We start from the raw sequence: 13054 nt of genomic DNA on the forward strand, positions 1-13054 counted from the left end.
TTCTGTAGATATCTGCCAGATCCATTTGATTCATAATTTCTCTTAGTTTCTCTGTGTCCCTGTTTAGTTTCTGTTTCCATGATCTGTCCATTGGTGAAAGTGGTGTGTTGAAGTCTCCCACTATTATTGTATGAGGTGCAATGTGTGCTTTGAGATTTACTAAAGTTTCTTTAATGAATGTGGCTGCCTTTGTATTTGGAGCATAGATATTCAGGATTGATAGTTCCTCTTGGAGGATTTTACCTTTGCTGAGTATGAAGTGTCCCTCCCTGTCTTTTTTAATGACTTTGGGTTGGAAGTCAATCTTATCAGATATTAGAATGGCTACTCCAGCTTGTTTCTTCCTACCATTTGCTTGGAAAATTGTTTTCCAGCCTTTCATTCTGAGGTAGTGTCTATCTTTTTCTCTGAGATGAGTTTCCTGTAAGCAGCAAAATGTTGGGTCTTGTTTGTGTAGCCAGTTTGTTAGTATATGTCTTTTTATCGGGGAGTTGAGTCCATTGATATTAAGAGATATTAAGGAAAAGTAATTGTTGTTTCCTGTTATTTTTGTTGTTAAAGTTGGCATTCTGTTCTTGTGGCTGTCTTCTTTTAGGTTTGTTGAGGGATTACCTTCTTGTTGTTTCTAGGGCGTGGTTCCTGTCCTTGTATTGGTTTTTTTCTGTTATTATCCTTTGAAGGGCTGGATTCGTGGAGAGATAATGTGTGAATTTGGTTTTGTCGTGGAATACTTTGGTTTCTCCATCTATGTTAATTGAGAGTTTGGCTGGGTATAGTAGCCTGGGCTGGAATTTGTGTTCTTTTAGTGTCTGTATAACATCCGTCCAGGATCTTCTGGCTTTCATAGTCTCTGGTGAAAAATCTGGTGTAATTCTGATAGGCTTGCCTTTATATGTTACTTGGCCTTTTTCTCTTACTGCTCTTAGTATTCTATCTTTATTTAGAGCATTTGTTGTTCTGATTATTATGTGTCGGGAGGTATTTCTTTTCTGGTCCAGTCTATTTGGAGTTCTGTAGGCTTCTTGTATGTTCATGGGCATCTCTTTCTTTAGATTTGGGAAGTTTTCTTCTATAATTTTGTTGAAGATGTTTGCTGGTCCTTTGAGTTGAAAATCTTCATTCTCATCCACTCCTATTATCCGTAGGTTTGGTCTTCTCATTGTGTCCTGTATTTCTTGGATGTTTTGAGTTAGGATCTTTTTGCATTTTACATTTTCCTTGATTGTTGTGCCGATGTTCTCTATGGAATCTTCTGCACCTGAGATTCTCTCTTCCATCTCTTGTATTCTGTTGCTGATGCTCGTATCTATGGTTCCAGATTTCTTTCCTAGGGTTTCTATCTCCAGTGTTGCCTCATTTTGGGTTTTCTTTATTGTGTCTACTTCCCTTTTTAGGTCTAGTATGGTTTTGTTCATTTCCATCATCTGTTTGGATGTGTTTTCCTGTTTTTCATTAAGGAATTCTACGTGTTTGATTAGATTATCCTGTTTTTCTTTAAGGATTTGAAACTCTTTAGCTGTGTTCTCCTGCAATTCTTTAAGGGATTTTTGTGCTTCCTCTTTAATGTCTTCTACCTGTTTACCAGTGTTTCTTTGTATTTCTTTAAGTGTGTTATTAAAGTCCTTCTTGAAGTCCTCTACCATCATCAGGAGATATGCTTTTAGATCCGTGTCTTGCTTTTCCGGTGTGTTGGGGTGCCCTGGACTGGGCGAAGTGGGAGTGCTGGGTTCTGATGATGGTGAGTGGTCTTGGTTTCTGTTAGTAAGATTATTACGTTTACCTTTCGCCATCTGGTAATCTCTGGGGTTAGTTGTTGTCGTTGTCACTGTTTAAAGATTGGAGCAGAAGCTGTGTTCCACTCACCAGCAGTCTCAAAATCCTGTGGCGGGGGTCGTGGGTAGCTGGCAGTACTCCGGTGCTGGTCCAGCCGGAAGAGGCCTGTGGTCCTACTCAGGCCGGTTTTCTGCTTCCCTAACTAATGCAGTCTCAGGTCCCGCGCGCAATTGGATTGGAGCAGAAGCTGTGTTCCACTCTCCAGAAGTCTTAAGATCCTGTGGCAGGTGTTGTGGGTAGCTGGCGAGTGTCAGCCGACCCTGCGCCCTAGCTACCCCGGTGCTTTTCTGACCGGAAGAGGCTTGTGGCCCTATGTAGGCCGAGTTTCTCCCTCCCCAACCAAAGCAGTCTCAGGTCCCGCGTGATTGGACTGGAGCAGAAGCTGTGTTCCACTCACCAGCAGTCTCAAAATCCTGTGGCGGGGGTCGTGGGTAGCTGGCAGGTGTCAGCCGACCCTGCGCTCTAGCTACCCCGGTGCTGATCCGGCCGGATGAGGCCTGTGGCCCTACTCTGGCCGGTTTCTGCTTCCCTAACTAATGCAGTCTCAGGTCCCACGCGCAATTTGATTGGAGCAGAAGCTGTGTTCCACTCACCAGAAGTCTTAAGATCCTGTGGCGGGTGTTGTGGGTGGCTGGCGAGTGTCAGCCGACCCTGCGCCCTCGCTACCCCGGTGCTTTTCTGACCGGAAGAGGCTTGTGGCCCTACGTAGGCCGGATTTCTCTCTCCCCAACCAGAGCAGTCTCAGGTCCCGCGTGATTGGACTGGAGCAGAAGCTATGTTCCACTCACCAGCAGTCTCAAAATCCTGTGGCGGGGGTCGTGGGTAGCTGGCAGGTGTCAGCCGACCCTGCGCTCTAGCTACCCCGGTGCTGATCCGGCCGGATGAGGCCTGTGGCCCTACTCTCGAATTCAGGTATTTTAATGCAGGGGTAGGATGATAAGTGATAAGTTCTCTCACGATGCCCCGCCGGGGTGTCTGCTGGCTGCTCGCTAGGCTCAGCACAGGCGCTCAGGAAGCAGGGATTCAGTGGCATCTAGTGAGGTGAGCATAATGACGGATGGGCACCCGGTTTGAGCCCAGTTTGGTGCCTCAGGGGCTTCCTGGAGCTAATGCTCCCCATGGGGTTGTACCACAGTGGATGTGGCTGCAGTTCTGGCATCCAGGGCAGTGCCAGTGGCCACATGTGGCTGCTGCATCCTTCAAATGTGGTTGCAACAAGAAGGCATATAAAATTTTGTTTAATTTAAATTGATACAGATATAAATAGAAATATTGGACTAAGGGCTACACTGTGGGACAGCTCAGACTGGTGTCCCCCAGGCTGGTGTGATCTGCTCAGAACAGGGAACACAAAGATGGGAACTAAAATGTAATCTTTGCAAGGTGGTGACACACACCTTTAATCCTGGCTCTCAGTAAGGAGAGGCCAGCAGATCTCTGAGTTCCAGGCCTGTCTGATCTACAGAGTGGGTTCTGAGACAGCCAGGGCTACAAAGAGAAATTGCCTTGGAAAACAAAAACAAAAACAAAAACGAGAGCTGGCTCGCTAGTTAAGAACATGTATTACACAGGATCCAGCACCCACACTGGGTACTCATAACAGTGTGTACCCCAGATCCAGGGTTCCAATGCCCTCTTTTGGCCTCTGCAGGCACCAGTACATATGTGTAACATGCACATACAGAAATGTGCACATGCATACACATAACTAAAAAAGTAAAATAAATCTTTAAAGAGAAGAGTGTTTGCAGGGCCAGGAGCAGAGTGTGCTGTGGGTGGGAAGGGACTCAGCATCCCTGGGCCTGATATTTATATACACAGTAGTGATTGAGAAGCCTGAGGCTTGCCCAAAGCCAGATCACGTGGGACCTGAAGGAGACGGGTGTGCCACTGTGTGCTGGCTGGGATTCTCAGGGAAGACATGGCCTTGCACAGAGGTAGAGATTGAGTTTGTCCCGAGGGCCACTGAGGACTTTGGAAGGATACGCAGTGACTCCAGTGGAGAAAAATGACTGTGTCATCACCTGCATCAGTGTGTCACCTCTGTTAGCTACACCTGGGTTCCTGTGTGCTTCAGTCACAAGGTGTGATAGTGTGACAGTTCAACACACACAATCACCCTCAAAGTCAAGTCTCAGAGCACTGGAAGACAACTGTCCCTGGCCTGCCTGGTCACTGTCCCCACAGGATCAGAGGCCAAAGGAATGCAAATGAAGGAAAAAGAAGTCATGTAAGTGATTCCTGCAGATTCCTGCAGCCCCTAAAGCCAGCCTGAACATTTGCTTGGATTTCAAAAGGGGCATGGTTGAGTGTCTCACAGTTAGGGGTTTTCTCAAATGTGCACTTTTAGTTGTCAGCTGAGCCTGTAGCTGCTGTGACATCTAAACTGCAAGAGAGGAGAGGCAGCCTGTCTTGAAGCGTGCTTCTTTTTTCCTGGCCTGTGCTGGTTTGCAAGCGTCCTCCTTTTCTCCTGTGTTGTGAGGAGATTGGACCTAGGGCCTTGTATATGCTAGGCAAGTTTGGTAGTGCCGCTGAGCTGCGTTCCAGTCCCTTCACATTGTTTTTGAGACAAGCGAAGCTGCTAAAGGTGGCCTCAGACTTGCTCTTTGGCTCAGGCAGGTCTTGAGCTTTCAATCCTTTTCCCTCAGATTCCAGAGTAGCTTGGATTACAGTCCTGCAAGACCAGGTCTTGCCTGAGTGGTTAACACTGTACCTGCAGTTACACATGATGGCGCACAGGTGGCGCCATGTGTCTGTCAAACTGAATTCAAAGTCAAGTGTGAGCTGAGCTGCACTGAAGTTCCAGGAGCAGGAAGTATGGTTGCTTTTGATGTTGTGATACTTTTTTGAACAGGTATTGGAAATGAGACTTAGTGCTTGCACTTGGCCAGCCGCTTACCCCCGAGCCATACCCCCAGTCCATATTATATATTGACAATGAACTTGCTGGTGGTAAAGCTTTTTATTTTAAATCTTTCTGACTTATACTTCAGAAGGCTGACAGGTTGTGTGTATCTAATGTTGTGTCATGGCATTTTCTACCAGCAGAAAGAGGGCACACTTTGCAAAGGTGACTTAAAATGGAGACTTTTGGTAGGGAGGTAATTTTAGAAGGGCTCTTGAAAAAAATATCTAGACAAGACAGTGGGTTTCATGAACACTTGACACCCTCACACTGTGCAAAGGGACACAGCAGATGCATCCCGAGCCACTTGGGGAGCGGGGAAGCAGAGGGAGGGGGTGGCCAAAGTATTAGGATGTAAAAATGGACGTCTTCATAAGAAGTTTAGACTCTGTAGGTGGCAAAGGCCTTATCTCTAATTAAACTGCACATTCAATTTGGTAAACTTCAGGTGTGCCAGAAATGTGTGTAAGAAAGCAGATGTCGCTTGTATCCCTGATTATCAGTTATTGACCATCAGTTATTGATCATCAGTTATCGATTATCAGTTATCGATTATCAGTTATTGCTGAGCTTTTCTTGCGGCTCTGAGTTAGAAGAAGGAGGATGGATGTGTCCCGTCATGGTTCTATCTGTGTCCTGAGTGTTCACTCAGCAGTGTTGTAAAAACGTCCTTAATAGAGCAAACTCTCCAGAAACATCATCCTTCATGAAGTTGGTTCAGTGCTGACCCTTCCCTGTGTTTGAGTACTTAGTGTTTTTCTGAACTTACATCCCGTTTTTTCTTTACTTTGTTATGTTTTAGGGCATATGCTAGCCTGAGGCTGGCTCTAGGGGCCGCCTCTCCTTCAGATATTTTGGAGTTGGGTGGTTCTACTTTGAGAACCTGCTGACTGGAGAAGGTCTGATCCCTACCTGACTAAGATGCTTTCTGACCTCTCCAGGCCTGTGACTACATTTAGATTTTCAATGGCAGTGTTAAGTGGTTTGCAGAGTTCCTGGGTATCCAGCAGGTTCTGATGGAGTGAGGTGATTGTTAGTGAGAGATGCTTGCTTTCTGTCGGGCTTCCTGTAGAGAGACACACTGAGCTCTGCTCCTGCTGAGAGCTTCTGAGGAAGCTGTCTGTATCTCTCTGTCTTCATGGTCAGGAGCGGCTGCTCCAGAGCAGACAGCTGTGTAGCAGCCAAGTCACCTGTGGGCAGCATGAGGCCTGGGTCCCTAGTTTCTTGGCCTTTCTTGCTTGGAGAAGACTCACATAGGGATGTTGTGATGTCAGAGGTTAGTCAGCTGATGTAACTGCAGAGTGCCTGTAAAGGCACACAGCAGTATTTGGCACTTAGCAAATATGTGCAGGGCTAGGTAGTTCAGTTTCTAAGTAAGCATATGTTTTCCTGTTCTCCCAAGCTCTGAGTTATGCAGGTCTACAGCACTGAGATCTTACAGCACTGCAGAGTACTAGGGTATTCTGGTGATCATTTACTTCATTCCCTAGTGGATTATTATTATTTTTTAATTAAGAAATCCATTGCAAAGACATGACAAGTAATTGTAAAATTGAGCTGGGTCTTGGACTGGAGGGGAAAAAGGATGTAAAAGTTATTAAAAGGCAAAGAAACAAGATATTGAAGAAGCAGTACTTATGAATGCAGCTTTGAAGATGGCCACTGCAATGTGGGACAGTTTTAGTGTGCACACACCTAAAATGTTTAGGAGGAAGCATGATGCTCTCAGGTGGTTAGACAAAGTTGAGGATAAGAGGGATGGTGACTGACCTAGTGTCCTTGGAAGAGCCACCTGTTACTGCCCGCGCTTTTGTTCCCCCTGGTAAGAACACGCTCAGGGCAACCGGAATCTTCTGCGGCACAAGCTTTATTGCTTACCCCTTCAGGAGCCAGTGGAGAAGAGAGCCAGAGAGAGAGAGAGAGATAGAGAGATTGATAGAATGGCGGAAACCTGTCCCTTTTATGGAGGACTGTCCTCCGCCTCGGACGTGTAGCTCCCTGATTGGCTGCAGCCCATCGGCCGGAGTTGTCGTCACGGGGAAGGCAGAGCACATGGGGTGGGAAATTACCCCGGCGCATGCACAGATGGTTTGATTACATGGGTGCCAGTGCCATCAGCGCCATCTTGTAATGGCGAATGTGAGGGCGGCTCCTTACAACCTGTGTTACAGGAAGGGACCGTGACCGACTCAGTGTCTTTTGACCGACTTAGTGTCTTTCACTAGCTTGGTGAAGATGAACTATTGAGATGGTTACCAGACCATATGCAGGTCCCCAGCCCCAATAGTGATCCTTTATGAAGAAGGTAGAATCACTATTAAATTCAGCTATTGCACCAAGATTTTCTATGTGACCTGAATTGCATTTTAAGTCCCATTCTGTGTTTGATCAGTTTTCTGCCTCAACAAACCAGTTCACAAACAAGCCTGTGGGCCTTCCTCATCCAGATGACTGCTCACAGGGTGACTCACTAGGAAGACTCAGGGGGAGTAAGGACAACCAGTGGGTTCTCAAAATGTGGTACTTCTCAGGTGACCCATCACCATTATCACCATACTTCTTGCTGCTTTCAGGGACTTCATTTTCCTAAGCTTCACTCTTGCTGTAATATTGACCCACACATTTACACACGATGCACTTTGTACAACTAAATGCCCTTAGAGACTTCTATGCCTGTGCCCTGTGACAGCCAGGGGAGCACTGTGAAAGCCAGGCGAGCACTGTGAGAGCCACGGGAGCATTGTGACAGCCAGGGGAGCAATGTGACAGCCAGGGGAGCAGTGTGACAGCCAGAGAGTACTGTGTCAGCCAGGGGAGCACTGTGACAGCCAGGGGAGCACTGTGACAACCAGGGGAGCACTGTGTTGGCCAGGGATACAGCCTCTTCCCTTAGCAAGCACTATCACTGGGAAAAGGCACTAAACTCCTAAAGTTGCATTGGGCAGACCATGGGCCACACTGGGAACATTCTCTGGCACAAGAAAGGGCTCATACCTCTAAATCTAAAGATTCTTAAAGGGGCCTATGACTTTGAAAAAGTTTTAAAAATGTAAAAATCACATTTTAAGATATGAACTTCCTGTCATTCTAGAGAAAGACATTTTAGAAACAATATTTGGGACCTACTAACAACATTCATTTCATGTTTTCCAAGAAAATGAACCGTGCTTGCTTTATACATTTAAAAAAGTGAAAGACTGGGTTGGGGAGATGCCTCAGTGGGTAAAAGGACTTGCTGTATATATGTAAGTAACCCAGGTTAGGGTGGCAATCTGCATCCATAACCCAGGTTAGGGTGGCAGTCTGTCTGTGATCTTAGTCTCCTAAGATGAGGTAGGAGGCAGATAGGAGACTCCCTGGAAAGTCATGGGGCAGCCATCCTGAGGTATAGAGTGAACAAGAGTGTGGGTTTCTTGTAGGCTTTCCTAAGGCTATGGGTAGGCTATTAGAGCTGAAATTTCTACATAAACTCATGTTAGAGCTGGACTATGTATCAAGGCAGAAGACTAGATCTGAGATGGCTTTACAGGACTCTGCTCTTCTGCCTCTGTCTCTACTGCCTGCTCTACATATCTCAACTCAGCAGCTGTGGCTCTCAGCTTGGCCATCTCTCACTGGCAGCGAGCAGTAATGAGTGGAACAGACCCAGCCTAACCTGGGCTCTCTGGCCTGGATCTGTGTGATTTTGCTTTCCCATAAACTTGTGAGGGATTGGCTGGCTGATGGGGTGCCTGGCATCCAGAAAGGCAGTGTGGGAACTCATGGATCCTTGAAGGATGGTTTTTATTTTCTTTATAGTTTTCTCAAATGATATTTTCTGTCAGAAAATTAAATGAGGGCAATTTCACTTTCATTGTCCTAAATAATATTCTGTAGCCTGAGAGAATAGAGCTGCCTTTCATTGTAACAGTCAGTCAGTTTCATGATTCTCATCCTGCCTCACCCATCAGACGTCTGGTGTGGTCGCATGATAGAGGCTGGAGCGATCATGGGGCTGTGGGCAGAGGGAGGAGCCATTTGAAAATGTCCCCAGGGGATTTGAATATGCTTCCTTTCAGCATTGCAGCTCTGAAGGATTCCAGTAGGAGGGAAGACCCTGTTGGCTATTATATACAGCCTGTGGGTCAGTTAATGTGGATTTTCTGGCTTCTTGGCTCTTGTCAGGGTTCTGCCCGGGGCATGGGGAGCGTGGGCATGAATTGCTATGTGTTTTCAGTTGCTTACAGTGTAGGAAGTACCAGGGAAATGTTTAGTATTGTGCTGTCACAAAATATATATATATATAATGTACGCCTTTTGGCTAGCGAAAGGTCTCAGGTGAGGGATTCAAGGGGGCAGTTATTAATGCCATGTAGAATCAGACATGTTGGAGACTCTGAGGAGTTCAGACCCTAGTGACAGAGACAGATAGCATGGTAGAGCTCTGAGGAGAGTCAGCCCACAACGCAGGAGTGCCACCCTTAAAGAAAGCAGGAGCCCATCCTAGAGCCCACTTTAGGGGACCACAGCCAGAAATGCAGATTGGGGTCACCCCAGATTCCATGTTCCAATGTGGAAGCATTTTCAGAGTTTTACAGGATGAAGAAAGTTATAGGTCAAAACAAGTTCAAATGCATTGGTGGGCATGTAAGAGAGGCAACTAGAGCAAGATGGGGGAGCCTTTCTGTAGGCCCCAAATGCTATTCGTAGACTGTCTTAACTTTTGGTTTGGCGGAAACTCGGGATCTTCTAGGCTGATAGCTTACTAAGGCTTTTATACATTAGTCAAAGGATGTTTGTTCTGACACAGAGGTGGACAAGGAATGGCTATTCAGGGGCTAAAGCTAGCCTAAGATAGGCAATTTGCTTCTCGAGCTGCAAGTCCCAGCCTCCCCATATCTCTGCAGTTTGTAACCAGTCTTTGCAAACCCAGCAAACCTGTGCTTTCTGGCTGGTGGTGTCAGCTGAAGGATTCCAGGGGACTCAGTGCAGGGAAGAGGAGAGGGTGTGGGAGAGTTGCTGCAGGCAGCCCAGCAGCAGTCTGCCTTCAACTCCGACAGGGGGCGCTCATGCTGCACAGTGTGTTACTTACATAAGTCATCCTGCTGTAGGCAGAGACTGGACCATCACAGGCACTCAGTCTCACCCAAGGCTGTGCACTGTTCACTTTGGTCTTTCAGAACGTCGTTCTTTCTGGAGGCTCCACAATGTTCAGAGATTTTGGACGTCGTCTGCAGAGAGATTTGAAAAGAGTGGTGGACGCCAGGTTAAAGCTGAGCCAAGAGCTCAGTGGAGGCAGGATAAAGGTAGGAGGCTGTGTGCCAGCCGCTGTGGGGGTAGAGCCAAGCTTCACTGGGGGGTGGGTAGCCGAGGGTTGATGCTGGAATTCATGGGAGGTCGTCCTTAAAACCACCTGGGTCAGTCAGGCATCAATGTGTGTGACCAGGGTGGTGCAGAGACAAGATGGGCTAGTGGTGAGGAAATGTTCTCATTAAATGGAAAAAAAACTGCTGTGCGTGGGGAGCCAGGCCATGCTCATCCAAGACCACAGCTCTGAGCTGCTGGGTGCTGTCTGGGCTTCTCCCTGAGGTGGGCTTTGGTGGGGAAGAGAACCTACGGCAGTGAAGGTGCCCGGTGCAGTGTTTGTTTTGTTATAGTGTTTGGGGGTTCACTTTGTTACTGGCCTTGCTACACCCTGTGATTTGTTTGAGGGAAGCTATTGGTTTGATTAATTGTGTGTTTTAGTATTGGAAGAAGGGGTCTCCTGAATCTGTGGGCTGGGCCTATAGCATGACTGAGGCCGTCACCGGAGGAGTCACTGTCTATCATGGACACACTGCTTGGAGGATGCACTGTGCAGACTAAATGCAGACTAAACGCAGTTGCTTTCTTTTGCAGCCTAAGCCTGTGGAGGTGCAGGTGATCACTCACCACATGCAGCGCTATGCTGTGTGGTTTGGAGGCTCGATGCTAGCCTCAACTGTAAGTCCCTGATCTCTTGTCATTTGTGCTTTCCTATTGAGTTTGGATAAGTACTGTCTACAAATGTGAAATAACATGTGTTCTGTTTGCATGGCTTTAAATATGCAAAACAAATTCTACTTGATATAAAAATATTTTAGTCACTTAAATTGTATGCTTTATTAACAAACACGGTGATGGCACATGCCTTTAATCCCAGCATTTAGGAGGCAGAGGCCAGCCTGGTCTACACAGTGAGTTACAGGACAGTCAGGGCTACATAGAGAAACCCTGCCTTGAAAAGAACAGCAACCAAAAACAGAACAAAACAAACAAACAAACAAACAAACAAACAAAACACCCCACTACTACCACCACCACCACCAAAAACCAAAAAAAAAAAAAAAAAACCAAAAAAATCCACCCTGCTCATTGTCCCTTCCATGTGGTTATTTTATTTATTAATATTCCCCCCACCCCCAGAGTTTGTTAGCAGCCATTTTTAGTTCAGGTTGACACATTTTTGATCCCAGTAAGGGAAACTAAGTAGATTTGTTGTTGCTTTGTAAAGTTGGGAATTGCTGAGTGAATTTTAAAAAGCGAAGTCAAGTTCTGCCTGGTTTGTTATCAGATCAGGTGTGGTACCATGATTGGCAGAGACCCTTGGATAAGTCCCTCCCATTTGCTCAATGTTTTCCTCTTCCCACCTGCTCATCTTCTTCCTCTTTCTGGCTGCTCCTCCTGCAGCCGGAGTTCTTTCAGGTCTGTCACACCAAGAAGGACTATGAGGAATATGGGCCAAGCATCTGCCGTCACAACCCGGTCTTTGGAGTCATGTCCTAGTGTCTGCATAGGAGCGATTGTCTGACAGTGTCCTGTTGGGGAATAAGTGTCCTTCAGAACCCAGAGCAGCCACGGCTCCTGTACATAGCAGTGTGGAATGGGTGTGTGAGCAGCGTGCTTTCATCACCTGTGGGGCCGGGCACGGTCTTCCCAGTAAAGCCATTTATCCGGTATGACTGTTCGTGGTCCTCCTCCCAGCCCCTCCCCTCCTGCCCCTCCCACTCTCTCTCCTTTCTACCCGAGCTTCTAGTCAAGTGTAGCTCTGAAGGAATCCATGCAACTGTAGAAGCTACTAGAGGATGCAGTGGATTCTCCAGGAAAGACTGTAAGGTGGGGGAACCCTGGCCTTCCCAGCCTATTTTTGTAAATAAAATGTTATAAACTTGAAATACAAATTGATGTTTATATTTCCTATCATTTTGTATTTTATGGTATTTGGTATAACCAGCTAATGCTAAGCATGAGTAGTCACAGAGTTCATGGATGTCAGAGTTCTGTAATAAAGTACTTGATTGTGAGGCATGTTCTGATGTGTGTACAGGCTTTATGCCACGTCTGCTGGGAAGTGATTACATGTTGTTGGGGTGGTGTGACATCTGAGCACCAACCGCTGTTGAGTGAGAGTTGGTACAGATGTATCTAACTTCCTGGAGCTGCTTTATAGAAGACAATGGTTTAATGTTGTTGAGTGCGGGATGAAATACTATTGCACTGTTGTAATAAAGGCTGCTAGAATCTTTATAACTGTTCCTTGTGGTCACTTTTGCCTCCCCATCCATTCAGAGAACCTCAGACTCTATAGGTTTGCAGACAACTGATGATTGATTGTGTGTGTGTGTGTGTGTGTGTGTGTGTGTGTGTGTGTGTGTTTGTCTTAAACGTGCCATCAAGCCTGGGTGGACAGCCTGCCTGTTGTGTTTGGACGGTGGTGTGGACATCCTTGGGGTGTCCAGGCTGCTTTCTTAGGAAGCATTCAGTGCTCTGATGTCTGCTGAGTGACCCCTCACTCAAGTGTAGGTTAGTAGATCCAAAGCTCTCCCTTCTCCCGGAATCCTTGTTACTTTAAAAAATGTTGTTAGGGCTGGTGAGATGGCTCAGTGGGTAAGAGCACCCGACTGCTCTTCCAAAGGTCCAGAGTTCAAATCCCAGCAACCACATGTTGGCTAACAACCATCCGTAACGAGATCTGGCGCCCTCTTCTGGAGTGTCTGAAGACAGTTACAGTGTACTTACATATAATAAATAAATAAAAAAAAAATTGTTGTTATAGTCCTCCAAGTTGTGAGGCATGTTTTTCTCTCAGACACAAGTTTATTTTGGAAACTTGAGCTTTGAGGCCTCCTATCTCTCCACATTTGATTCTTCCTGTCAGTAATTCACAGCCATCCTGAATCTGAGAATAGTCAATGATTCTGCGAACCAGAGAGACTACCTCCAGGGAACTGTAAATAATTAAAAAAAAAATTAGTTAGTGTGTGTGTTTACACACACGTATGGTCTGTATTTATGTGTGTGTGGTGTATATATCTGTGT

The 13054-nt window shown here is 46.4% G+C and overlaps 1 protein-coding gene across 3 annotated transcripts in view; it reads left to right on the forward strand.

Moving 5' to 3' along the window:
- The window catches only part of LOC147005059 (actin-related protein 3B-like), a 30395-nt gene extending 18479 nt beyond the window's left edge, over window positions 1-11916 (forward strand). The window contains exons 6-8 of one of the 3 annotated variants that reach the window (XM_085836147.1): window positions 9898-10023; window positions 10616-10699; window positions 11426-11916. In XM_085836147.1, coding sequence (XP_085692273.1) covers window positions 9898-10023; window positions 10616-10699; window positions 11426-11521 — 306 coding nt within the window. In that variant the 3' untranslated portion in view covers window positions 11522-11916. The remainder of the gene's footprint in view (window positions 1-9897; window positions 10024-10615; window positions 10700-11425) is intronic. The other 2 variants (XM_085836148.1, XM_085836149.1) reach the window with 2 other exon arrangements.
- Window positions 11917-13054: the final 1138 nt, after the last annotated feature.

The sequence above is a fragment of the Mus caroli genome, unplaced genomic scaffold (assembly GCF_978045245.1).
Source record: "Mus caroli unplaced genomic scaffold, Mus_caroli_1 scaffold_4, whole genome shotgun sequence".
Lineage (NCBI taxonomy): Eukaryota > Metazoa > Chordata > Mammalia > Rodentia > Muridae > Mus > Mus caroli.